The sequence below is a fragment of the Sciurus carolinensis genome, chromosome 1, assembly GCF_902686445.1.
Source record: "Sciurus carolinensis chromosome 1, mSciCar1.2, whole genome shotgun sequence".
Classification (NCBI taxonomy): Eukaryota; Metazoa; Chordata; class Mammalia; order Rodentia; family Sciuridae; genus Sciurus; species Sciurus carolinensis.
In genome coordinates, this window is record NC_062213.1 from 112,014,931 (window position 1) to 112,041,087 (window position 26,157).

The 26,157-nt window shown below is 42.3% G+C and overlaps 1 protein-coding gene across 2 annotated transcripts; it reads right to left on the reverse strand.

Annotated features, from left to right (window-relative positions):
- Positions 1-1,826: 1,826 nt before the first annotated feature.
- Positions 1,827-21,354, reverse strand: Sars1 (seryl-tRNA synthetase 1). Of its 2 annotated transcripts, XM_047518723.1 has the most exons (12): positions 21,137-21,354; positions 13,529-13,599; positions 10,603-10,683; positions 8,836-8,994; positions 7,772-7,915; positions 7,050-7,205; positions 4,365-4,586; positions 3,742-3,871; positions 3,306-3,463; positions 2,980-3,051; positions 2,503-2,632; positions 1,827-2,208 (listed from the first exon to the last, which is right to left on the reverse strand). In XM_047518723.1, exons 1-12 carry the CDS (start codon positions 21,270-21,272, stop codon positions 2,051-2,053), a joined length of 1,617 nt encoding a protein of 538 aa, XP_047374679.1. In that variant the 5' UTR covers positions 21,273-21,354; the 3' UTR covers positions 1,827-2,050. The 2 variants fall into 2 exon arrangements, with proteins under 2 accessions (XP_047374679.1, XP_047374684.1); XM_047518728.1 differs by lacking the exon at positions 2,980-3,051 and having other exon boundaries at positions 21,137-21,353.
- Positions 21,355-26,157: the final 4,803 nt, after the last annotated feature.

Consider the following 26,157-nt stretch of genomic DNA (forward strand, 5'->3'; position numbering starts at 1 on the left):
TCATCCTGGCCTTCATTACTCTTGACCATTCTTTCCTCTGGCTTCACAAAGCCAGGTGTGTATGTCTGTGTTCTGCTAACAGACCAGGTGGTTCACACAGCAATCTTTCTAGCCTGGCTCCCTGGTAGCTCACCTCAGGATCTACATAAGGCAGTCAGGGGAGGGCTGGCATGGGGAGTTTGGCTGTTTAAGGCCTGGACTCTCTCTGCGTAAAGCAGCAGGGCATCCAGACTCCAAGTATAGCCAGCTCCAGAACACTAACTGGGTGAGGAGTCAGCAGGAACGGGGGAGGCAAGAGCCAGGCCCAGTTGCCCAGGGGCTCAGAGCCCCAGCTTCTGCCCTCCCACAGCTTTCAGGGCCATGGAGAAAGCACAGCCTCCTGCTGGTAGGTAGGTCACAAGCACCAGGAGTCAAAGAGTACAGGCATGGAGGAAAGTCAGTGACAAGCTGCCTAGACCAGGGCTAAGACAGAGATGGGGATGGTCAGGTCACTTGAAAGGGTCTACTGGGCTTTATACACTGGATGTGGGTGGAGCAGAAATAGCCCCCTGCTCACTGTGTAAGCTGCCTTTCTTCAAACCAAATAGTGTTGACTACAGGAATGTGAATTTCTGGTCCTTCTTAATTACAAATGGGAGCAGCTTGCTCTTTTGTCCTCTTGCCCTGGCTTTGTTATCCCAGAGCTGAGGGCAATGGGCTACATACAGTGTCTGCCTGGGGCCCCTGGCTGGCATAGAAGGCAAGGGGAGAGAGCCACTGTGGCTACCCTTTCAGGCGCCCCAGTCTTGACAGCGTTTCCAAGAGCAAGATTGATAGGATCAGCCCCAGTGGGAAACAGCACATGGTCTGTCCTGGGTACCAAGCTCCAGCTGACCCAGCAAAGTCACTGCTTGGGGACTAAGGAAGCTGAGATGAACTGAATGCTCCTAAGTGACAAATCAGTTCACATTCCAGCTTTCAAACTCCCAAAGGAACCCAAGTGCAAAGTCCTGCTGAGGAGCCAGGACTTCCACCTGGCCACCTGTCTCATCTCTCCTCCCTCGAGTACTTGTGACTTCCACATAGAACAGGTATAATCATGTCCCCACCCTACCTTCCGGGACCATCACAAAGATAAAAGGGATCATCTAGAGGAAGTATTTTAACCTGCTAGGAGAGAAGCGCTAGACTAACCTAAGGTGTTATTAAAGTCCAGGGATGCAGATTGCAGATGAAAGGTAGCAGGGTAGGAAAGAGCCTGGATACCCCTACCCCAGGGGAAGGGTGCCGGGCTATTAGGGTAATAGTGAGAGCTCCTGGGAAGGACAAAACATTCTTCCCACACCCTTCTGTCCTGTCAGCTCTCTGGAGCCTTTGGAGCTACAACAAGCAGCTGCTCTGCAGTAGGTATCCCCATTAGGGGATGGCTATAATGAGAAGCTGCTGTTAATAAGCCGCCGACCCGTACTCCTGAAGCTAGGGAAGAACTCTTGGATAAGTCTCAACTACCCTGATGCCTCAGAGCCTCCCTCCCCCTCCATGAAGCCCTCCCTAGGAAACACAAAGTGCTAGGAGACCATTACATTAAATCTGATCTCAGCTTTTCTACCTCACTGCTTTTAAGCAGGAGCGAACTTCCAGAGGTTCCTGGCCCTGGTTCTGCAAGCCTCTGTGTCTAAGACTCTAGGTTTTCACTTCCCCCTTGAGCCTTTACGAAAGCTATCCCCACCCTCATCACCTGCTGAGAACATCTCTGCCTTGTTAAAAGGAGCCTTATTTGGAAGGGGGAACAGGAGTCCCGTCCCAGGAGAACCAGCCTGGGAGAAGACTGAGGAAGAGTCTGAAGCCCTCCCCAGTGATGCTTTATTACATGGTTTTACCAGTCAGTGGTAGACCTTGTGCCCACGTAAGGAGACAGGGTGCCTGCACTGTACATGGCAGACGGTTCCCCTTGCAGCTGTGCAGTCAGGTGGGACAGGATGAAGAGAGGGTGCTTGGCCTCCCTGCTCCGGCAGGCTCTGAGATCCCAACTGACAGAAATGAAGCCCAGCAAGCCGGGAGGAAGGAATGTTCAAGCATCAGTGACCTCCATGTTCTGCAGCCGGCTTTCCAGGGGAACATCTCTGGCTGCTGCTTTCTTTTTGCTGCCCTCATGTTGCTTCTTCTGCTTCTTTGAAGGCTCCTGGTCAATGGGTGCAGGCTTCACAAAGGGGATCAGTTCTTGGAGTCCTGGGACAGAAGAGTCAACATCAGATCAAAGCTCAAGGACCTCAGGAGAGAAGTCAACAAGACAATGATCTCTTGGAACAAAGGGGCACCCACAATAAGCCCTGGTGCAACCCATCCTTTTCTTCCCCAGTCTGAATTTTAGCAGTATTTGAATATCACACTTACACTGGTTACTTTCTCACCTGCACCATCTAGTACCAGAGGGCAGGCAGAGTTTGGGGACTGTGGGGGTCTGCTATTAATGAGAGTATGAAGACAGAAAAGAGGAGGCAAAGGAGCTGTGGAGGGTTTTACCTGGTGGCATGAACTCCTTCAGTTTTTCAGGCACAACGATGCCCTTTTCCGTCTGGTAGTTCTCCAGGATGGCGCAGATGGTACGGGTGGTGGCACACATCGTAGCATTGAGCATGTGGACAAACTCCACCTGGGAGGAGAGTGTTCCAGAGGAAAAGTTAAACTCAACCTTCAGCTGGTCTAACTGATGACCAGAAACCATCCACATAGCCAGAACCCCCAACTACAGCTACCCAAATCAAAAACATAGATCTATCCAATTACAACTCTTTATTACTCTGTTTAGTATTTGCTACCTATCAGATAACTCTAGGAAGGTTCCTCACGTCTGCAAGAGTGCCAAGTGGTAGGTCCCACTATCTTGAGGAGAACTGGTGCATACCACTGAGGCCCCTCCTTTTAGCCCATGACAAGCTCGACTCAAAACAGATAGATCAAGGCCTGAAGATTGGGTTTGAGATGAGCTGATAACCCGACCTTCTTAGGTGAAAAGAGGGAAGACGGTGCCTCCAACTTGTTCTGTATAGATAAACAGGGATGATTCTTTCTCTGAAATTAAGGAAAACAAAGCCAAAAAGAGAAAAGCTAGAATTACCTTGTAGAATAGAGCTAGACTCAGGTATCGATCTAAAAGAACCCAATCCTGACTCAGTAGAAGACATTTCCAGATTCCCTTTTGGGTCTAGATTGAGAAACTCAGATTTTCTCATGCTGCTGGAAACTAATACTCCCAGGTCTGAGAAAGAGAAAGGGTATACCCTGTGCTGATGGCGCTACAGCCCACCTCCCTGGGGGCCATCTACCTTGTCCATCATCTTCTTGGTCTGCCCATATCTGATTCGGAGCCGGCGAGCCTGATAATCTGTGCAATTAGAACAGGAGACTAACTCTCGGAAGGCTCCTGAACCTGGAAACCAGGCCTCCAAGTCGAGCTTCTTACTGGCAGCATGATTCAAAGAACCTGTAAGGAAAAACCCCTAGAATTCAGGAAGGAGAGATGGTATTTCAGGAGGCCAGGCTCCACTGAGCCCGAGGAATTTTTACTTCACTTCCCATCCCCAGAAGTGAAATCACGCCCTGACACTCTCCTCACCAGACTCTCCCAAGTGAGAGGGGTGTGATATTTTAATGAATGTCAGTAATGAACTGAATTATAAGACTGTGTGGCAGCTCAGCTGGTGAGGGTGGCATCTGTAGGATATGGGAAAGGGAGGCTGAGAAGATGAGGGGGTCCCCTACCTGAGACAATGTTCACTATGTGGTAAGGGATCCCCAGAGACTGGTAGAACTCTTCGGCAGTGGCAATCATCTCTTCAAACATCTCCCATGACTTGTTGTCATGGGGTGACGAGTATACAAACTGTTCAATCTGTAGAGAGGGACAGCAGTATGTGGCGATTAAACTGAAGGACTGGAGTGGAGATATCCTGGCAATGAAGACCAGTCCTACACCACTGGGAAACAGGCCAGGCTGGCCTCCAGCAAGAAGGATGGGTACTAATCTAGACTGGACTGCAACAAGAGCCACCATGGACCATATACATGCCAGCTCCCGGGCTAAGTGCCTCACACACACTGACCAGTTTAATCCTCACAGTCTGGACCATTATTTCTGTCCTCTTTTCACAGAGATGGAAACTAAGCACAGAGAGATAAAGCAACTTGCCCATGGATACACAGTTGGTAAGTGGTGGAGTTGGCATTTGGATTCAGGCAGCCTGGTTCCCGTGCTGAAAGCCACCCCACCATGAGCTTTCCAGGCTCTTCCCCACAAAGATACTGGTAACGAGGAAGAGCTGGAGCCAGATGCCATCTCTCCTATGACCATCTGGACAGGTAGAGAGAAGGCTCCCACTCTTCACCTTCTCAAACTGATGGACTCTAAAGATGCCACGGGTGTCACGGCCATGGGAGCCAACTTCCTGACGAAAGCAGGTGGACAGGCCAGCATACTTGATGGGCAGATCCTCAGGTCGCAGCCACTCATCCCGGTGGAGAGCAGCGATGGGCTGCTCTGAGGTGGCAATCAGGTATTTCTCATCATAGGAGTTGTCATCAGACTTCTCACTGCCTTTGCCAATCACCTGTTGAAGGAGGAACCTGTGCCAATTAAGACTAAGAGAGGACTCAGTCAGCCTGTACAAGAAACTGCAGGAAAGATAGGAGTGATGAGGCATGAAAAATTTTCTTCAATCCCAGTCTGGGAGTGGGGAGGGAATGCTAAGAAGACAAGGGAGGGAATGAGTCTGTCCAAGGGAGATACTGTCTCTTATCTAACAAATAAGACATTTATAAATGATAAGTGGTCAATGCTAGCAGATGTGTAATAAACCTAGGTTGGTGGCAATATAAATTAATCCAGTTAACAAATGTTTGTAAGGCATTCACTAAGTGCCAAATCCTTCTGCCAAGGCTGGGTAAAAAGAGATATAGTCTCTGCTTTCTTGGTGCTTAGAGTTAGTCTAGCAGTAGTAAACCCAAAGAATGTACTTGAGAGTTCAGTTGAAAAAAAATAATAGGGGAAAAAAAAAGCCACAGGGCTGGGATGTAGCTCAGTGGTAGAGTGCTTGAGAGGCCCTGGGTTCAATCCCTAGCACGCACAGGGGGCTAAAGACCAGTAAAGTTCACTGTAACAATTTTTATTGGTAGCAAAAAAGGAAGCACCTTAAATATTCAACAGGGGAAGAACTAATAATCCTTAGCTATGTTTAGTTTATATAACATTATGCAACCATTAAAAATGATGTACTATGAAGAAAAATGTCTTTGATATAAGGTTAAATGAAAAAAAAAACTATGTACATTGTGATTATAAGTTTGTGAAAATAAGAAGTATGGAAAAAGTGCCAAAGAAAATATTTTAAAATGATAATTAGTGTTCAACATGGTGGCACATGCCTGTAAATACCAGCTACTAGGGCGGTTGAGGCAGAAGGATTGCAAGTTCAAGGACAGCCTCAGTAACTTAGTGAGACCCTGTCTCAAAAAAAAGGGAGCTCCTGCCACCTAATATCTTATAGTCCTCCAGATACATTTCTTTCCTAGTTTTAACTGTAATGTAATTTCTTTTTTAAAACATATTTTTTTAGATGTTGATAGGACTTTATTTTATTCATTTATTTATATGCCAAGAATTGAACTCAGTGCCTCACACATGCCAGGCAAGCGCTCTACCACTGAGCTACAACCCTAGACCTAAGTGTTATTTCTAAAGCTCTGTTACTGATGATTCAATCTTGGGGGTTGAAACTAGAGAAAAAGCAAAAAGGTTAAACAGGTTCCAGCCGATACATGGACACATTCCTCTCCTTCACTGAAAAAGAAAGGAGGAGGATACCAAGGTTTACTAATGCTCAGATTTTAGGGAAAACTTTTTTCCCCAGTGAATCTTGAAGAAAAATATAACTTTGACTTCATTAGCAGAACCAGGGAATAGAGTTCTAATTATTAGCGGGGCATGGGGGTGAGTGCCTATAGTCCCAGTTACTCAAGGAAGTTTGAGATGGGTGGATTGCTTGAGTCTAGAAGTTTGAGACCAGCCTGGGCAACATAAAGAGACCCTGTCTCAAATAAATAGATTAATTACATAAAATAAAAATAAATAAATAAATTTATCTCCTACATAAGATAAATCTAAACACGTGTATGTAGCTCAGTGCTTGCCTGGCATGCACAAGGCCCTGGGTTCAATCCCTAGACTAATAAAAAAATTTATAAATCAGATAAGCCTTACCATACTTGCCAATAAGAACAGTGTCCCACTTCTGAGAGACGAATCTTGAAGGAGAAAAAGGAGCAAAAAGTAGACTTTCCATAATGAACAGCTATTAGAAGAAACGTTCAAGAAATTCTGAGTGCTACATAGACCTTAGTGCTATAGTTTTTAGAGTCTGCTGATCAGAATGACATTTTGAACCTCAACCTGAATCCTAGGGCTCTACCTAAGATGGTCCATGATTGAGGAGGAGCCATGAACTGCAAGTCATATCCATCCCAAGGCAAATACATCTTGCCATGTGCAAGCTTCCAGTCTGCAGTGAGGAGGGGGAAGACATGGGAAGGGGGCTGGGGAACCAGCGCCACTTCTATCATTTTCTTGTATCTAAGCACCCAATAAATGGGTTTCTTTTCTAAGCATCTGGTGATAAGTGTGCTCAATTTAGACACATTCACAAATTACCAGGAGAAAAATAGGGCAGCCACCAGCCACACATGGCTGTTTACATTAAAATTAATCAAAATTGAGCTGGGGTTGTGGTTCAGTGGTACAGCGCTTGCCTAGCATGTGTGAGGCACTGGGTTTGATTCACAGCACCACACATAAATAAATAAATGAAATAAAGGTCCATCAACAACTAAAAAAATTTTTTAATTAAATAAAATTAAGAATTTTCTTCCTTAGTTGTATTAGGCACATTTTAAGTGCTTGAGTCACAGAAATAGAGCATTTTCATCATGAGAGAAAGTTGCATTGGATAGCACCACTTCAGTATCACTGGAGTTAAGCTGTGAGACTTCATTTTACCACACTGCCCCAGGCTACTCACCTTATAAAGTTCTTCGTCAAACTGGCTGAGCTGTGCCACCTCCTGCATGACCTCCTTCCTCATGAAAAACGGGGTGTAAATGGGAGTGTATCCCCGATTTCCCAAGGTACGGAGGGCGTACTGGATAAGTGCCTGTTCCAGGAACACCAGGACCCCCTACGGAAGCAGACACAGGACTGTGAGATGGGGGCCTGTCACTATTCCGTTCATCTGACAGAACTGACACTCAGGGGCAAACAGGATTTGTAAATGTAGAGCACACTTAAATGTACAGTATTTTCAAGTTATCTGACCATATCCTTTTGGAAGCTTCCCTGAATTCATCTGCCCTCTGCCCCAGTTAATCAGGGTCTGTTGCCTCCACCTACCTATTCTCAAAGCACTCTGGGCTGACTCAAACCACAGCCTTATCACACTGGGTTTTGATCCTTTGTTACTTGTCTGACTGTCCAATTACACCGAGCTCCTCAAAGGGAGAGACTGTTCTGATTCAGTCAGCAAAACATATTCATTATGGAGGATCACTGAGTGGCTTTTGTTCTATGGAATCTGGATAAGCACTCTCTTGCCTTAGAAGGAGAATTGCATCTAATTGCTACACATTTGCAGACAGCAGCAAGTACAAGTGGTGGATTTGTGAGCCTCTTTAAGTATGATGATGATTTTCATCAATTTTTTTTTCTTTAGTTCCCTCTTCATCCCCAGTGGTTCCCAACTCTTACCTTCAGGAAGTACCCTCGACTCCCAGCCACTATGGCTCCTTTTTCGCCTTCAAAGCCATCTACCATCACCACCAGGTCCACATGAGAGTATTTCTTTCTGACGGTACAATCACCCCAAATTCTCTCTACTTTGTTGTCTGCATCCTAAGAAAACAAGACCAGGAGAGCTACATGATTTCTTAACTCTACAAACTCCATCTTTCCTCTAAGAACAACTGAGCTTTGTAAGGACATCACTTAAATCAAACACTGGGTTTCAGTCATTGTGCACAGTGACTAGAGAAGGGAATTTTCTACTCAGAAATAATAATTTATGGAATCTGAGAAGTGATTTAGCCAAGCAATTGGGAATCATTTTTCTAAGAGATCTGAAGTATTCTCTCAGTTTATTTATTTTTACTCTTTTAGATGAATCCTCAAAAATCCTGCACAACACTCAGCCCAAACAAGCAGCATTGCCCAGGGCACAGAGGAGAATGTAGACTTTCTTTCCAGGCTCTCATTGGTCTCAGGGCCACATGAGGGCGGGCTCAGGGCCCTGACCTCCAGTCTGCTCAAGCGCCAGGCCTCCCACACACCCCAGCCTGAAGCGAGTTTAACGTTCACCAGGGAATGAATGAAAGAGGCACAGATGGGCCCTGCCACGGCTGGGGTGTCTGGGAACAAAGCCTGGGCTCAGAGCAGCTTTGTGCTGGGGAAGCTCCCGCTCAGCAGGAAACTTTTATCATGCAGATTTCCCTTCAACCTGCAGCTTCTCAGCAGGGTGTGGGTGAGGGGGTTAGGTTGATTTAGCAGATCCCTCCCACAGGACTTGCTGCTACCAGGGGCAACACGCACTGGAGGACAGCAACCCTATTTAGAAGAGATTTCTGTGCCAGGAGTCTCCTCCTACCTGCTGTCTCTGCTTCTTCCCAATCAGGCAAGGATCTGACTCCTGCAATGTTCAATTGGTGGGCAGAGGGAATATACAAAGAGCCTGCTTCTATCACAGAGAGCCAGTGTTGCACAGCTCTCCTCCTGCCCCAACCCTGCAGACAGCACAGGAAGAAAGCCTCCAAGCCTACCTCATCATTACTGATGGGCACAGAAGGGTGCAGAAGGTTCCCAATTTCTCTGAGGTTCTCAAACCTCTCTGCTTCCAGCTTTATCCTCTCTGCATCACACTTCAGGATGGCTTCATCAATGAGGAGTCGGACTTTTTTGATTTGTGAGACTTTCAGGTTCTGTAGAGGAATAGGTCAGACTTACATCCAGGACATCATGAGTCAAGGACAGCACAGGAGTTAAGACGCTGGTATCTTGCTGTGCTGTCCTCTAGCGATGACATCTCTTATGGCAGCACTTTTTTTGTTTGCTTGCAGTGATGGGGATCAAACCCACATGAATGCTACGCAAGCCCTCCACCACTGAACTATGCCTGAAGATGTGATAGCATTTTAAAAAATTGAAAATTTCACAGAGGGATATATACAGTCCTGCATACAAACCCACTGGCATTTGCCTTCAGGGGTGTCTAAGGCAGAAATGGATGGATTCTGGCCACTCTTGTTCCTACACATCCCAGGAGTTTTAATATTATGGCTCTCCTAAGACAACTTTCCCTTTATTTGTACTCTGATTTTTCTGATTGAATCAATTTAGCACTCTATTATGTACACACATTGAAGCATTCCCCAGGAAGACTATAACTTTATTAGGAGCAAGAGACCTTGTCTTAAGCTTATTTTGCATTCCTTATTGCAGATGCTTCAAGCTGTGCTCTGATTTCTTTTCTTTTTTTTTTTTTTTTTGTGGTGCTGGGGATCGAACCCAGGACCTTGTGCTTGCAAGGCAAGCACTCTACCAACTGAGCTATCTCCCCAGCCCTCTGATTTCTTGAGAGGAATGTTAGCAGGCTGGGCTATGCAGAAATAGGCCCGTAACCCAGTCCTTTAAGGACAGCAACTTTGCTCTTCATTTTATACTTTTTTTCTGTTTTTGAGATGTGGTCTCACCATGCTGTCCAGGCTTGGCCTTGAACACGAAATCCTGAATATCCTCCCAAGTTGCAGGCCACTGCGCTTTATTTTTTATTTTTGAAAATTTGTTCTTATTAGTTACACATAATAGTAGCATGCATTTTGACATATTATATATATATGGAGTGTAACTTCTCATTCTTCTGGTTGTACATGATGTAGAATTACATTAGTCATGTAATTGTATAAGCAGATAGGAAAGTTATGTCTGGTTCATTCTACTATCTTTCCTATTCCCATTTCCCCACCTTTCCCTTCAATCCCCTTTTTCTAATCCAAAGTACTTCTATTCTTCCCTACCTGACTTATTGTAAGTTAGCATTCGCATATCAGAGAAAATTCGGTCTTTGGTTTTCTGGAATTGGCTTATTTCATTTAGGAAGATATTCTCCACTTCCATCTGTTTACCACAACTGAGCACAACTGTTTTACTTTAAAGCTTTCGAGAAAGAATTCAGGGACCATAGCATTTGAAAAATCACTGCTCTAAGCCCCATGTAGTGAATATTTACTGAATAATGGCAAATTGAGAAATCCTTTGACTTTGTGAAATAAAATCACCTAACCCAAACACAGTTCAATTCTTTTTCCCCCCGTTCCTACCCTCGACTTTCCCACTACATCTACGTCTACCTCTGCTGTCTAATAAGTACTCAAGCATAGTGTATAACAAGAGTGAGTAGGGACATTGCCCAGTGGCAGGAATTCAAGGTTGCTTCAATGCTGTGTGGAGCAAACTACCAGTATTTGCTATCTAGGAATGAAGTAAAAACAAAAGAACAGCTCCCAATTTAGCAAAACACTATAACTTACAGCTAAAGTATCTGCAGTGAGGTCATCAAAATTTAACACATTCTCTGGAATAGACTCATCATCTCCCACTGGTTCTTTTTTCTGCAGGAAGAAAAAACACCCAACTCAAATAAAAGAAAATCTTTGACATTATTCAATGATGTGATGCCAAATTAACATATCATATGAACTAATCCAGAATATTCTACATTAAATTGTAATACACAGGAGAAAAATTAGTATATCAGAAGTCAGAGTTTCAAGTTCTTATTCTGCTACGTCCTAGCTTTTTGATCCTGGACAAGTCAATTAACCTGTTGTGGGGCAAGAGTGTTAACATCAAAGAACATGAGAAGAATGGCTTTCTCTAGACATATAAAAAAAGAGAGAACACAGTTGAAATACTCAAGAATTATAAGTGTGGTAGTCAAAAGCAAGCCCTGAGGGAAATTCTTATCTCCATGGTAAGAACAATTCCCAACACTAAGGCAAGGGAGAAAATGGATGGAATGATGGAATTATCAGAAAGCCAAAGAAAACAAGCAAAAAATAACAGAATCTGGAACTAGGCTTGGAGCAATCAATGCAATTTGACCTTGCTCTTTTTTATAATATTGTTTCTGCCAAATCATCATTTCTAATCCTTACACAGAGCCAGGCAATTTGAAGAAGACAGTTTAAGAGTCAAATTCTTCTTAAATTAGAAAGAATTAAAGAAAATTAGTCAAAGATCATTATAACAAGATATTTAAGACCTCAACAAAACTCTTAAAAATATTGGAGAAGATTTAATATCTGCCATGCCAGTATAAATGAAATGAATAGAAACCATAACTAAGTTGTAAAGATTTTTTTCCTCTTTACATAACAGTAGATATGTTTCCACAACCTTTTATCCCACTGCACAAAACTGAATTATAGGAAAGGATAAAATCTTCTTCTAAAGGTAAAGCATGGAAATTCTTCAGTTTATTACACATTCTCATAAAACAAAGTGAGAAGTTGGGATTCTAACCACGACCCCATTCATTTCCTTCAGTGACTCTGCAGAATCATCTGAAAGTTAAAGATGTCAGAAATCATCAGAATAAGCCTTGATAAGATCAAGCCCAGACTACTAAGGTAGAAAAAAAATGGCCTAAAATCTCAAGATTTTTGTTAATGGTATTAGAGACAAGGTGAGATTATGATGAAAAAGATATTTGCCAAGGGCAGCAAATTCAAGTTCTGAGCTCAAGGTCTGACTCTGCAACTGATCTTAGGGAATCTCCCTAATTTCTTAGGCCTATTCCCTTGCCCTTTACATGGGACTAATAGATAAATGTACTACGCACACTTCACTTCGCAGATTGAAACCAAAATGAGATGTCTATAATGCACTTGAATATTTTCCAGGGCAACACAAAATAAAGAACTCTTACCACCATTCCAATGGAGAGCAAGAGTGAACACGCCCTGCAAGGTTAGCAGTAAAGCCAGACATAAGAATGTTATTGCAAATGAAAATACTTCCCAGCCTATTGCTACATAAAACACCCAGCTGGCACTATCTGTATACATGTCCCAAAGAACACCCAGTCAGGGGTATACATGGGAATTTATGTTAATTATGATGCCTCTGACCTGCAAATGATTAAGTATCATGAATCCCCCAGGAAGAAAACTGTTATTAATAATCAGTTTCCACAGCTGAAATTAAAACTACTGCCAAAGAGAAGGTCACAGACTATCATGAAGTGTAAGATGCTAAAATCTCAAGGTGACCTTTGTATTTGCTCTTTACTGGTTCTAGTTCCAAACTTTTAAATTTTTGTTTAGTTTCAAGGTTTAGAACTTTAAAATGATCTAAACTGTAGAGTGCATTTAATATGTTTTTGAAAAAGTCATTAAGGGATGGGTGTGGTGGCACACACGGGTAATCCCAGGGACTCAGGAGGTTGAGGCCAGGTTGAAGCAGGAGGATTGCTAAATTCAAGGAGTGAGGTCCTAAGCAACTTAGTGACACCCTGTCTCAAAAAAATAAATAAATAAAAAGGGGTGGGATGTACCTCAGTAGTTAAGCACCCCTGGATTCAATCCCTAGTAGCAAAAAAAAAAAAAAAAAGAAAGAAAGAAAGAAAGAAAAATAGAAAAAACCAGTAAGGGGTTAAAAGGATATTTTTAAACTAAAGTTAAAAACTAACTATTCTGGATACTAAAGCAAAGGTGGAGCTGAAATTTTATATTTCTCAAGAAGGATTCTTTGGATGAAGGCTGGTAACTACTTGCCATCCACTGTATCTTGCAATTGCTGAACCACTACAATGTTCAAAGCACTGTGTTAAGTTTTCTATATTAAAAAAAGTTTTTAGTTCTACAATTTCATTCTAGAGGTGAGTATTTGTATTGCTATTTTGTAGATGAGAAAACAGGCTGAGATGTTAACTTGCCTAAAAGTCACATAGCTAACAGGAGGCCAAGACAAGATGCAGACTGTGTGGCTGGGCTCTTTTCATGAAGAAGCAGGAGTACTTTGGGCCCAAAATTCTGAAGTCTGCCATAAGGAAATTTTCCTGGCACCATAGATTAAGCTCAAGAAAGAAATGGATAGGATGACTTGGTTGAACTGGTATTTCTATTATAAGAGAATTTAGTGTGGTAAAAATCTTACCTGAAAATGGACTTCCATAAGGTTACTGAAAGTGCACATTTAGTTCTCCCAACCACCCCCACCCCACTTTTCCCGCCAGTGCTGGGGACCCACACAGGGCCTTGTGTATGCACAAGGTGTGAACCTCCTTGGTGTGAACCTCCACCCCAAGTCTCCCTCCCTTTCTTTGAAAATAATTTCCCCCCTTGGTAAGAAATTCAGCATCTCACAGAATTAGATGCCTTCAGTGAATACTAGCTAAGAACAAGATCAAACACCTTTGCCTAAGTTCTCAAGGCTATCATTCAGATCTCTTACCTTCATTTTCTCTCCGATTGTCTTGCTACATAAGTTCTTCAGTTTATTCAAGTTGTCTGCCCGAAATCTGCCTAATAATAAAGAAGCCAAAACTATAATAAAGAAATGCACATATCCTATATTATACATTATAATCACCACCACCACATTAAGGTATATTCATGAGTATTCCATTCATCCTAATCTCACATCAAAGACAGTTTAGTAATAAATAATTTTAAAATAATACTGGCATATTTAAAAAGTTTCACATATCACATCCCATTTTCTTTCGCAAAAAAAAAAAAAAAAAAAAGATATAAAATCTGTGCTCATCATGCGGTGAAATATAGTACTTAAGACACTCCCTGTTTATGGTCCCTTAATACTTACTATGGTTTGGGTAAGTGTCCCTCAAAGGCCCCAATGTGTTAAAGGCTTGATCCAAAGCTTGGCACTATTCAAAGGTGGGGGAACCTTGAAGAGGTGGGGCCTAGTGGGAGGTCATAGGTTACTGTGGGCATGCCTTCAAAGGGCATGGTGGAAATTCATCCTCCTATCTTTATTTTTTGCTTCCTAGCTTCCATGAAGTAAGCAGGTTCCTACATCACATGCTCCCACCATGATGTATTGCCTTGCCAAAGGTCCAAAGGCAACAGGGTCAACCAACTATGGACTGAAACTTCCAAAACTGTGAACCAAAATAAACTCTTCTTCTTTTAAAGTTGCTTAACTCAGATATTTTGTTACAATAATGAAATGCTGACTAACACAGCATTAATCTCAGCACAAGGTCAAAATGAAAGCAGAACTGAAGGATCTACTTCATAAATTTGCAAAATCTTGCCAGGCAGAGTGGCACATGCCTGTAATCCCAACAGTTCAGGAGGCTGGGGCTAGAGGATTACAAGTTCAAAGCTAGCCTCAGAAATTGAGTGAGGCCCTACACAACTTAGCGAGACCCTGTCTCAAAATAAAAAGTAAAAAAAGGGCTGGCGATGTGGCTTAGTGGTGAAGCACCACCAGGTTCAATCCCTGGTACCAAAAAAAAAAAAAAAAAAAGTTACAAAATCTTAGGAGTTTTTGAGCCCTAAAATTAGTTGGTATAGATTGGTAACTACAACAGTGTATTCCCAGCTTTTGGTAACAATGAAAAAGACATTATGAGATTGAAATTTTAAAATATCATAAATTATATATGATACCACAGTGAAGTAACACAACTGAGAAACTTGAAAGACACACTCACATAATTGCAATATGCCCAATTATCTTAAAATTCATATAAAGAAACTATGTGTTTGCTGTGCACTCAAATCTAGAAAGAGGGCAATCACATTTCTGTTACCATGAATTGGTCACTATATCTCTAGAAATGATTAATATCATTTTCTTTGCTCTGATATAATGCTCATCTTGTAGCCTTTCATAAAATCTGGTTTCTTGTGGAGAAGATGGTGCATTAATTAGCCAACATACTGGCCCAAATTAACATACTGGTATTGTGGTTCACCAATCTAACTCTGATTAGTATGTGTTGGATGTCTTGAATCTAAGCATTTGGGGCAATATGGTTAAAAAGAAAAAAAGTCAAGCTTTTGAAAAATTGATGACCAGACATGAGACAGCAGATATACATAGCTACTGCTTACAGCTTTGTCAATAAGCATCCCTCTTTGGTTTAACTAAGCTTTACACAAAATGATAATACATCTATTTTCTCATTCACATTGACAAATAGACAGATGGAGAACAGATCAGTGGTTGTTAGAGGTTAGAGGAGAAAGGCAATGTACTAGAAAGGGATAAAAAGGATCTCTGTAGTGATAGAACAGTTCTGTAGTCTGAGTGTGGTGGTGGTCACACAAATCTACATATGATAAAATCACACAGAAATACACACACATGCACACACACAAGTGATGTAAAACTGGTGGAAACCGAGGAAGATTTGTGGATTCTAACAGTGTTAATTTCTTGGTTTGAGATTGTAGTAGTAATGAAAAAGGTTATGACCAGGGGGAACTGGGTAAAGGGTACACAGAATCTCTTCACACTATTTTTTGTAAATTTTTATGAATCTATAACTATTTTGAAATAAAAAAATCAAAAAATCTTATTTACTACTTCCTATTTGCCAAAGTACCATGCTCAATTTTAGGACTAGAAAAGAAAATAAGACAATACTATGCTAGGTATTAGAATTATAAAAGAAAACTATACAATTAAAAAACAATATTTTAACAATGCTGAAGTTTTAATCAGTGAGTATGGTATATTCCTTCATTATCTTTAATTCCTCTCAGCAGTATTTTATAGTTTTGGGTTTTTTTTTGTTTTGTTTTTTTGTGGTGCTGGGGATCGAACCCAGGGCCCTGTGCTTGGAAGGCAAGCACTTTACCAACTGAGCTATCTCCCCAGACCCTATTTTATAGTTTTGAATGCCCTTCCTTTCTTCTTTTGTGGTTGTGGTACTGGGGACTGAACCTAGGGGCACTCCACCTTTCTACCTTGTGCTATATTCCCAGCACCCTCACCTTGTTTTTTCTTTTTTCTTTTTCTTTTTTTCCCCCAGCACTGTAGACTGAATCCAGGGGGTACTTTACCACAGAGGCACACCCCAGTCCTTTTTATTTATTTTGAGACAGGGTCTCACTCAGCTGCTGGCTGGCCTCAAAGTTGTGCTCTTCCTGCCTCAGCCTCTTGAGTAGCTGGGATTACAGGCATGCATCACTGTGCCTGACTTAATAGTTCATATTCTACACACACAACTAAATCATCTGCAAATAATGATAGTTTTACTTCTTTCATCCTAATCTTGTTTTTTGCCTCAAATCATATGGTATGGAACCTCCAGGGTTCTAGGCCCAAGATCATAAATAAATAAATAAATATTCTCACAGAAAAAAAAAAATGACAGTATTTGAGGTGATTAACACTGGCATGTTTACAGAGTAGAGTACTATAAGCAGTGAAAAGAACCACTAAGTGCTGCGTGTGTTTTCTTTTTTTCCTTTTTGGGAACTGGGAATCAAACCCAGGGCTTTGAGAATGCGAGGCAACCACTTTGCCGCTGAGCTACATCCCAGCCCTGCAGGTTTTTTGAGAAAAAGAAGTCATATGCTATATAAGTCCACTTATCTGAAGTTGAAAATCGGGCAAAAGTACTTATGGTAATAGAGGTCAGAATACTGTTATCTTTGGAGGAGGGACTGACTGGGAGGGAATATGCAGGAGCCTAATGTAGTGCTACAAATGTCTTAGAACTTGATCTGCGTGATGGTAACATGGGTGTGCAGATCTCCAAAATTGTCAAGCTGCCCTTTATTGAATGTATTACATCCCCATAAAGTAAGTTTAGAAGCCAGGTACAGTGGCACACACCTGTAATATCAGTAACTTGGGAGGCTATGATTGCAGGTTGGAGGTCAACCATGGCAACTTAGTGAGATCCTGTCTCAAAATAAAATAAAAAAGGGATGGGGATATAGCTCAGTGGTAGAATGACCCTAGGGTCAATCCCCAGTATCAAAAGGGGAAAAAAAAAAATAGGTAATCCCAGCTACTTGGGAGGCAAGGCAGGAGGATCTCAAGTTCTAGGTCAGCCTGGGCAAACTGGCAAGACGCCATCTCAAAACAAAACTCAAAAAAGGACTGCACATGTAGCTCATCGGTAGATTGCCCATAAGTTCAATCCCTAAAACTACAAAAAAAAAAAGAAAAAAAAAAAAGTTCAGAAAGGGTATATATAAAAATACTATAAATACTATAGTGATATGAGATAATATTTGGAGAGCAATGACTAAATGATGCTGTGCCATAAGAAGCAGGGTTGGGTGGCAAAGAGTACAGATGGACATAGGGCTAGGACCTTGACAAGGAACATTCCAGGAAAAGGCAACAGTCATAGTAGAGTAGAAGGGTACAGCAGTAGTGAAATAAGGCTAAAGCATAAAGTAGGAGGCCATACATGGGAAAGAGGTGGAAGATGAGACAAGAAAGGCAACAGAGGATTCTATAAATTGTGTTTTTAAAATTTGGATTTTTAAGTTGGACATAATGACTATAATCTGAGCAACTTTGGAGGTTGAGGTAGGAGGACTGCAAGTCTGAGGCCAGCCTCAGCAACTGAGCAAGACCCTGTCTCAAAAAAAAAAAAAAAGACTGGGGAAGTAGCTCTGTGGTAAAGTGTCAAAGTGTCCCAGTTCAATTCCCAGTACTAAAAAAAATAAATAAATTTGGATTTTCCAACATGGTAACCTCCAGTCACATGTGCTCTTTGAGCATTTTTTTAACCTTTATTTTATATATTTCTTTTTATGTGGTGCTGAGGATTGAACCCAGTGTCCCACACATGCTAGGCAAGCACTGTACCATTGACAATGTGGCGAGATCAAATTGAGACATGCTTTAAATGTAAAATATACATTGTATTTTGAAGATTTGTTCCAAAAAAGAATGTTAACTATCTCTGTAAGTTTTTAACATTGATTACAAGTTGAAAATACAGTTTTCATATATACTACATTAAATAAAATACATTAGGATTAATTTCAACCTTTTCTCTTTATATTTTTTTTCTTATTTATTTTTGATATTGGGGATTGAACACAGGGGTGCTCTACCACTGAGCTACATCCCCAGCCTTATAGGCAGGGTCTCGCTAAATTGCCCAGGGTGGCTTTGAACTTGAGATCCTCCTGCCTCAGGCTTCCAAGGCACTGGGATTACAGGCACGCTCCACTGTGCCTGGCTTTTTAGAGAAACTACAAGCACATGCACAATTATACATGTGGCTCACATCCTATTCCATCAGTGCTACCGTACAGTATGAGTGCCACTACAAGTCTAAGGCCTATAAGTAGAAGAGGTAGATTTGCACTCTGGAAAGATCAGATGCCCTGGGCATGGTCTCTGATGGTGGAAATAGGGTGAAATGAAAACAGAACTACTCCAATGGCTGGGACAAATCACAAAGAGTGGACTGGCTTAAGGCATGTACAGAAGGGGTTAAGAGGAGATCACAACTTTTAACTGATGCCGAAAAGAAATCTCATTCAGGATAGCACATTTTGGGGGGACAAAATTCCTGTGTTTGGCAGCAGAATTCAAGATACATGGAAAGGGAGAGATCCTGGGTTCAATCCCCAACACTGCAGAAAACAACAAAAGAAATACATGGAAATCTGGTGGCTTTGGGAGGAGAGTCAAGACAAATAGGCCCAAGACAAATAGGCCCAAACATGGGATCATTATACTACAATGACTTAAAAGCAGAAATCACAGCTCAAGTCCCTAGAGTTACAAGAGTTGTGGTAACCTCCAGTGTGGTAGCATTAGGACTCCAAGTTATGGCAGATTCCTGTGTTCTCTATGGAGCCAAAGGGGCACCCTGAAAGCCTACAGGGGGACAGATGGTTGTAATGGAGGGCTTGGGGAAGCTTTCTGTGTTCTCATCAGGGAGCATGATCTGAGCTCATAACATGGTTCTGGTTACAAGTCCTCACTTCAGCCAGTGATAGAAGAACCCCATCCACTGATCTGAAGTTCAAGATATAAAAGAACCTTGATACAGATCTGTCAGTGTCAAATTTGAGCAGCCAGAGACTTGGGAAAATAATGAGCTCACTTTGGATGTAAAATTGGAAAGTGTTGCCAAATAAAAAGAATCAAATTAATAAATGCATTGAAAATAAATTGCATTCCATATACAGTTTGAAGTACCAAGGTCACAGAAGATCTTCCTATTTCTGGTAAACTTTTATCAAGCCCTTACTGAGGACCAGGTGCAGTGCTAGGTATTAGAATTATTTGTATATGTACACATGTGTTAAATAAAAATTACAGAGGTAACTGTTTTGTACTAGGCTCCTGCACCAGGCCCCAACTGACCAGACTAAAAATCAAAATGTAGTCACCCTTGCTAAAGTTCTACAGAACTTCCCAGAAATCAGGAAAGAAGAGCAGTTTCCCAAACAGGCCAGTGTCAAACAGCATGACAATGAAATTTCCTCTGCTTTAATTCTTACATTCTTTAATCCTTACAAAAAATTAGATTACAAAAAGTAATCTAATGTTAACCACTCAGTTAAATTTCTATTTTTCTCTATTCAATTATACAGGGAAAATAACTGAAATGATCAATCTGCTTTTTGCTCTTTCTGTTTTCTTCAGCCTTTCTCTACAAAACCTACCTCTTCTGCTCAGCTCATGGGGATATTTACTCTGTTACAGAATGATATATTATTAATTTTAAAATTTCAAAATAAAGCCAATTAAGACCTTTAAATTGTTGTGATCTTGTCATTTAATATAAGTGTGTCCTATATGCATTAAAGGCAATTTTTTTTCCCCAGAGAACTTTCCACATATTCATTTGTCAGATGAGGGACAAAACTTCCCACAGATGTGCACATTATACCCAAGAGACCAGTTAATACATTCAAAGTCAGCTGACTAATGGCTGACTGATGCAAAAATCTAAAATCCTGACTTAAGATTTGGTACAAGAGTTCTAAACAAAAATATATGGCATATTTCAACTCAAAATGCCACTGCAACTCAAAACTTCAGATGCAAGGGCTGAATCTCAAATTACCACATTATAGTGCCTAAGACACACAGAATAAGCAGACAACTCAAGTTGACAAATACTTGGTTTTATATCCAAGACATGTATAAATTTATGAAAATCTATTTCCCTAATAGAAATCCATCATTCTCTTGGACAGCAACTGTCTTTGCAGTGTGTTGTCCTAAGCTTGGCTTCCAGATGGTTGCAGACCTATTGCATCAGACAAAATGAATCACATGTGCTTCATGACATCCGGCAAGCAGTGACCACTCTATTCAATCAAGGCAAAGATTGTTAAGACACAATTTGATGGTTTTATTTCTAATGAAAGATGCCCGATCGGTTCCAGGTTCTTGCTCAACTATGCCAATGTTTTTGCCTGAAAACTTTCACAAATCACAATCTCAGTAATTACAAGTTTTTTCTTGCCTCCGAGTACCCCTCCCCTTCTGTCTGATATACCATGGAAAATACTTTCTTAAAGGTAGCCCGTAGGTCAGAATGATGACCTTCCCTAAAGCTTTGGGATCACTGCGTTTAGCCATAAGCGGCCTTGGAAGTCCCCGAATGCTTCTGACATGGGTGGAATAAACCTATTGTGCGGCAGATGTGATTCTGTCTCAATAGAGCAGTATCAAACAGGAGACCACTCTGCCCGTGCTAAAGATGAGAAAAGGTTGGAGGCAACTATAGATAACTGTTAGGGAAAGGGTCACTCTCCACTAAACCTCCCGCCCTAGCTTTCTTCGGGATACCCAGGGAGCAGGAAGGCTTGACAGCTCTCGATGCGCATGCGCCGCGCTCCTTTTCAGCCGCACTGGCAGCGGGCAGCACTGAGCGTGCGCGGAAGGGACCAGGCGCCACCAGAGCCTAGGAGAAAGTGGGACGACTCCAGCAGCCAGGCTGAGTTTTGGGGACAGGAGAGCCTTGCAGTCACCTACGCCCAAGAGGGAATCTGACAAGGGGTGGAAACTATGACCTCCAGAACGGAGGGGACTCGAGAGATGAAACTAGGTTTACGATTAGGGGGACACCCCGCGCATCCCGGTACTTACATCGTCGCCACTCGCTGTCTGCCTTCACCAGCTGGTCTACTAGACCCGGGTCCTTGAAGCGCTTCTCCTGGGTCTCTCGGATGAGGGCTGGGTCGCCTCCTTTATCCACCCGAAACAAATCCAGATCCAGCACCATTTTCCTGTCTCCCGGTTCAACACTCAGGGAAACGAGGACCACACCACCGTAGCCAGCCTGTGACCGACGCAGTGCGCCGGCGCTGTGACCTGCCCTCCCTGCGCAGGCGCGGCTGGGCCGCGGGCGCCACCTCTCGGCCGGAAGCGTTTGTTAGGGGCTGGGACGCAGAAGAGGTGTGCGTGGGGTTGGTGTGCATGTGGTTCTGGTTCCTGGGCCTCCTTCCCGGCTTTTGTCATTCAGGGCAGTGATGCCCCATGAAAAGGTGAATGCATCAGTTTCCTCCGCGTATTGAAGGGCGTAGCGCAGGGTAGGCAAAGAATGTTCTTTGATCCCTGATTTGAAAGCCGGCGCCTCTGCAGGCTCACTTTTCCTTTCACAAGGTGTGTCCTTCACTGGACCTTTTCCTTCTCTACTCTGCTCTTTATCTTGATATAAAGTAAGATATAAGAATATGGCTACATATTTTGTTAACAGGTTTGCATTGACCTTCTAGGGGATAGACAGACACATCAGAATGGTTGGAACATGAGTTTGAGAGAAAATTCTATAAAATTGGTCCATTATGCGGATCCCCCCACACACCACATACTTTCTTTTCCAAGAAGCAATTTACCTGCAGGCCTGCCAAGCCTAAGTGGACAGGATATGTCATATTTCTCAGCAGACTACCTGTTAACTGCAGGAGAAATGTGGGTCCCAAATAATGTTGATAGCAGGAATCCAAATTATCCCAAAGGGAGAGACTTTTGTGACAAGATCCTGAAACTGAGGGATAAGGATAGTTCCTCCTGACCACAAGATCTGTAAGAATGTATGGTTAAAAATTCAATTATCCTGTAATCCCAACAACTGGGGAGGCTGAGTCAAGAGAATGTCAGGTTCAAGGCTAGACCCCAAGCAATTTAGCTGGACCCTGTCTCAAAATAAAAAATTAAAGGACTGGAGATGTGGCTCAGTGGTTGAGCACCCCTGGGTTCAATCCCTGGTACAAAAAAAAAAAAAAAAAAAAAAAAGAGTTCAATTAGAACCAGTCAGAATGGGTCAAGGTGACAGAATTGTCATGGCAATGGGGACCTGAAAGTCTAATGTCACCCTGCTGTCACTCAAAAGTAAAGAGGTGGACCTGGGTGGGACTCTCTGGAAATTTCTCAGAGATCCCCACTAAAACTGGAGTGTGAGAGAGACACATTGTTCCTCTCACTCTGAAAGGACCCACTCTCCCTTGAGAGTGTCCCCTTTCCCTTTTCCTGCCTTCAATAAACTCATTCCTGTTATTCTAAGTGACATGTTTGATATCTTTCTGATTTGATCTCAAGAGTTGGGGTTTGAAGAGGGTCTTCATGCTGACTCAGTTTCCTGGAAGGCCTCAGCTCTGTAACAAGCCCACAATTCCTGCTCTCCTGCTTCAGAACTGAAATACCTTTCTTTGATCTGTTATTGGGTAAAACAAGGTGTCCTTTATCAACCTTTAAGAACACAGAGTTGGGCAGTTGAAATCTTGTAGAGAGACAGGAGAAGGTTCTTTCAAGAGGACAGTAGTATGATTTGAAAGTAGTACATGTCTTGAGTCTGAAAACCCATCAAACAGATTTCATCATACTTTCATAACATTCTAGACTTTACAATGAAATGTGCTGTTTGCTGATTAAAGCCAAAGCTGTCCAAGAGACTCCCTGATAACAGGAGATTATTTGGAGGGTTTAATACTAGGTCTGTTCCTCTCTGATCTGCCCACTTTATAGAAGCCTTGCAGTCCCACTTGCAATGCCTTTTCTGTGCTAAGACCTTGATCTTATGTCACTTTCATGATCTGTGATGAAGGTGTGGCATTAGCTGTCTGTGGTATTTGAAATATATTTGCTCTTTGTCCCTGGTTCCTCTCACAGAGGTCCTAAGACACATGGGATTTGCAGGGTGATGGAATTATTTTTTGTTATTTATAATGAACACTTTAGATTTTAAGGGAAGAACTGAATGAAGGAAATAGGAGAGGTGGCTGAATAATTACATGGGTTTATTCCGGACAAACCTGTAGAAGGGGGCCCAGTAGAGATTGAGACTGATCTACTTATAGCCTGGGATAGTTAGTTAGGGCATGAGGGAGTGGGGAGATTTTTTCAGTTAGACTGTTGCTAAGGGTTGTCAGAGAAGGATCCTTATGGTTGTTGCCTCCATTCCTTGACGTGGTCACTGTTCCACATCAAACCAGGTGCTTTTCAGGATTCCAGTCCTGAAAAGCATGATGTTGGGGTCTTGTCTGGGGTCAGGCTGAGAAAGAATAACCGTGAGGTGACTCGTTCTAAGATGGAGGAGGTGTTGCGTGTGTCAAGTTCTTCCTAACATCGATGACACAGCTTATGCTAATGAGAATAATGGAGTGATGTAGGTGACCAAGTGACAAAAGAACTGGAGTCTTGGAACTCTTTTCCACTACCAATCTCCAGGAAAAGGGAGGTGCCAGAGATATAGTTCAGTGGTAGGGTGTTTGCCTGGCATATGTGAGACCCTAGGTTCCACCCACAGCACTGGGGGGAAAAAGAAAAGAAAAAGAAAGATGGGGGAGATACAGGACATCAAACTCTAAAAATTCTAGAAAAAGATTGATGACCTTCTGGGCATGATGGCACACACCTATAATATCAGTGATTTAGGATACTCAGCCATCCCTGGGTTCGATCCCCAGCATCCTCCCCCCCCCAAAAAAAAAGGATACTCAGCCAGGAGGATCACAAATTCAAGGCCAGCCAGGGCAACCTAGTGAGACCCTGTCTCAAAATGAAAAAAAATTACAAAGGGAAGGGAATGTAACTCAGCAGTAGCGCACCCCTGGGTTCAACCCTCAGCATGACAAAAAATAAAATAATAGTTGATGAGCTTTCCTAGTTGCTGAACACATGGAGTTAATAGTGAGTCCAGAGAGAGCATGGAAGCTCTGTTTTTCTTTCCCCATATCTTGCCCTCTCCATAGATCCATTTGCCTGTTCATCTGTATCCTTTGTAACATCCTCTATAATAAACCAGCAAACATGTTTCCTTGAACTCCATGAGCTGTTCCAACAAATTAATTGAACCCAAGGAGGGAATAGTGGGAACCCCGATTTATAGCTGATTAGTCAGAAGTGTAAGTGACATTCTACTACTTGCAAATAGCATCTGAAGTGGAGGTGGGCAGCCTAGTGGGACTGAGCCCTTAACTTCTGGAATCTAATTCTGTCTTCAGGTGAATAGTTTTAGAAGTGGTTTAAATTATGGAACATCCATCTGGTGTCCACTGCCAAATTGTTTGGTGTGGAGAAAACCCCCACATAATTGGTCAGAGAACTTTTCTGTGTTGAGTATGTGAATAGGATAAAAAGATTTTTCCTTTTACAGTATCTTTTTCCCTAACCAGTCTCTGCCAAACTAACCCTGAGATATATGATAGGGCTAAGGACAGGGATGGAGCTGACAAGTGGAGACCCTGAGGGAGTCTTATGAAAGCCCCCCTGTCCTGTTCAGCTTGTCTAGGGTGTCAGATTTAAAACCAGAAGGAGGACTGTGTGCTTGGAGATGAAGCTGTGTGGTGAGCACAACTCTCCACCTCTTGTTATATGTTCCCCATTCCATGGACCTACGTGAGAATTTCTTTGTGGCATATGTCTAGGAGTGGAAATGTCTAGTTTATGATCCTAGTTTACACTCACCCTAGGGATTAATGAAAGGTGCCTCTGTCCCCACTGTTATGGTTTGGATGTGAGGTGTCCCTCAAAAACTCACATGTGAGACAATGCAGGAAGGTTCAGAGGAGAAGTGATTGGGTTGTAAGAATCTTAATCCATTCTGTGAATTAATCCCTGATGGGATTAACTGAAGTGGTAGGGTGTGGCTGGAGGAGGTGGGAATTGGGGTGTGGCTATGGGGTATACATCTTGTATCTGGAGCGTGGAGACTCTGCTTCCTGATGATGTGAGCTGCTTCCCTCTGCCACACTCTTCCTCCATGATGTTCAGTGTTGAGCCTCACCTAGATCCCTGAGGGTTGGAGCTGGCCTTCTATGGAGTAGGACCTCTGAAACCATAAGCCCTCAAATAAACCTTTCCTTCTCTGTAATTGTTCTGGTCAAATCCTTTAGTCACAGCTGTGAAATAGTTGACTAAAACATCCACATTCTCTCCGACACCCTGTATTGACTTTCTTCCTCCTCCTCCTCCTCTTTTCTTCTTCCTCTTCTTTCTCTTCCTCTTCCTCTTCCCCTTCCCTTTCTCCTTCCCCTCCCCCTTCCCCTTCCTCTTCCACTCCCCTTCTCCTCCTTTTTTATTTTTTTTGTACCAGAGATTGGACCCAGGGGCACTTTACCTCTGAGCCACATTCCCAGCCCTTATTTTTATCTTTTATTTTGAGACAGGGTCTTGCTAAGTTGCTTAGGGCCTAGCTTAGTCCCTAAATTTGCAATCCTCCTACCTCAACCTCCCAAGTCACTGGGATTACAGGCATGTGCCACTACACTGGTTTATTATCCAGCTTTCTAAACTTTGCTAGTCTAATGGGTGTGAAGTCATTGCTCATTGCTTTAATTTGCGTTTCTCTGACAATGAGTTTCACACCTCTTCAACAGCTTATAGGTAGCTGGTTGTATTTCCTTATTCACAAGTTGTTCATTCTTTTTTCCTGTTGATAATCTTCCTTTTTGTCACTATTGACTTGCAGAGGTACATAATATATTCTATTAGTCTCAAATTGGTTTTAGCACATATTTTCCCTCCCAGTTTATTATCTCTTAACTTTATCATTTGTGTGCTTTTAAAAACTTTTTGATATAATTAAATTGTTAATTTATTATTATTGCAATTATTTACTTTGTGCTTTTAGGGTTTAATACTTCTTTTCCACTTTAAGGTCACAAAGA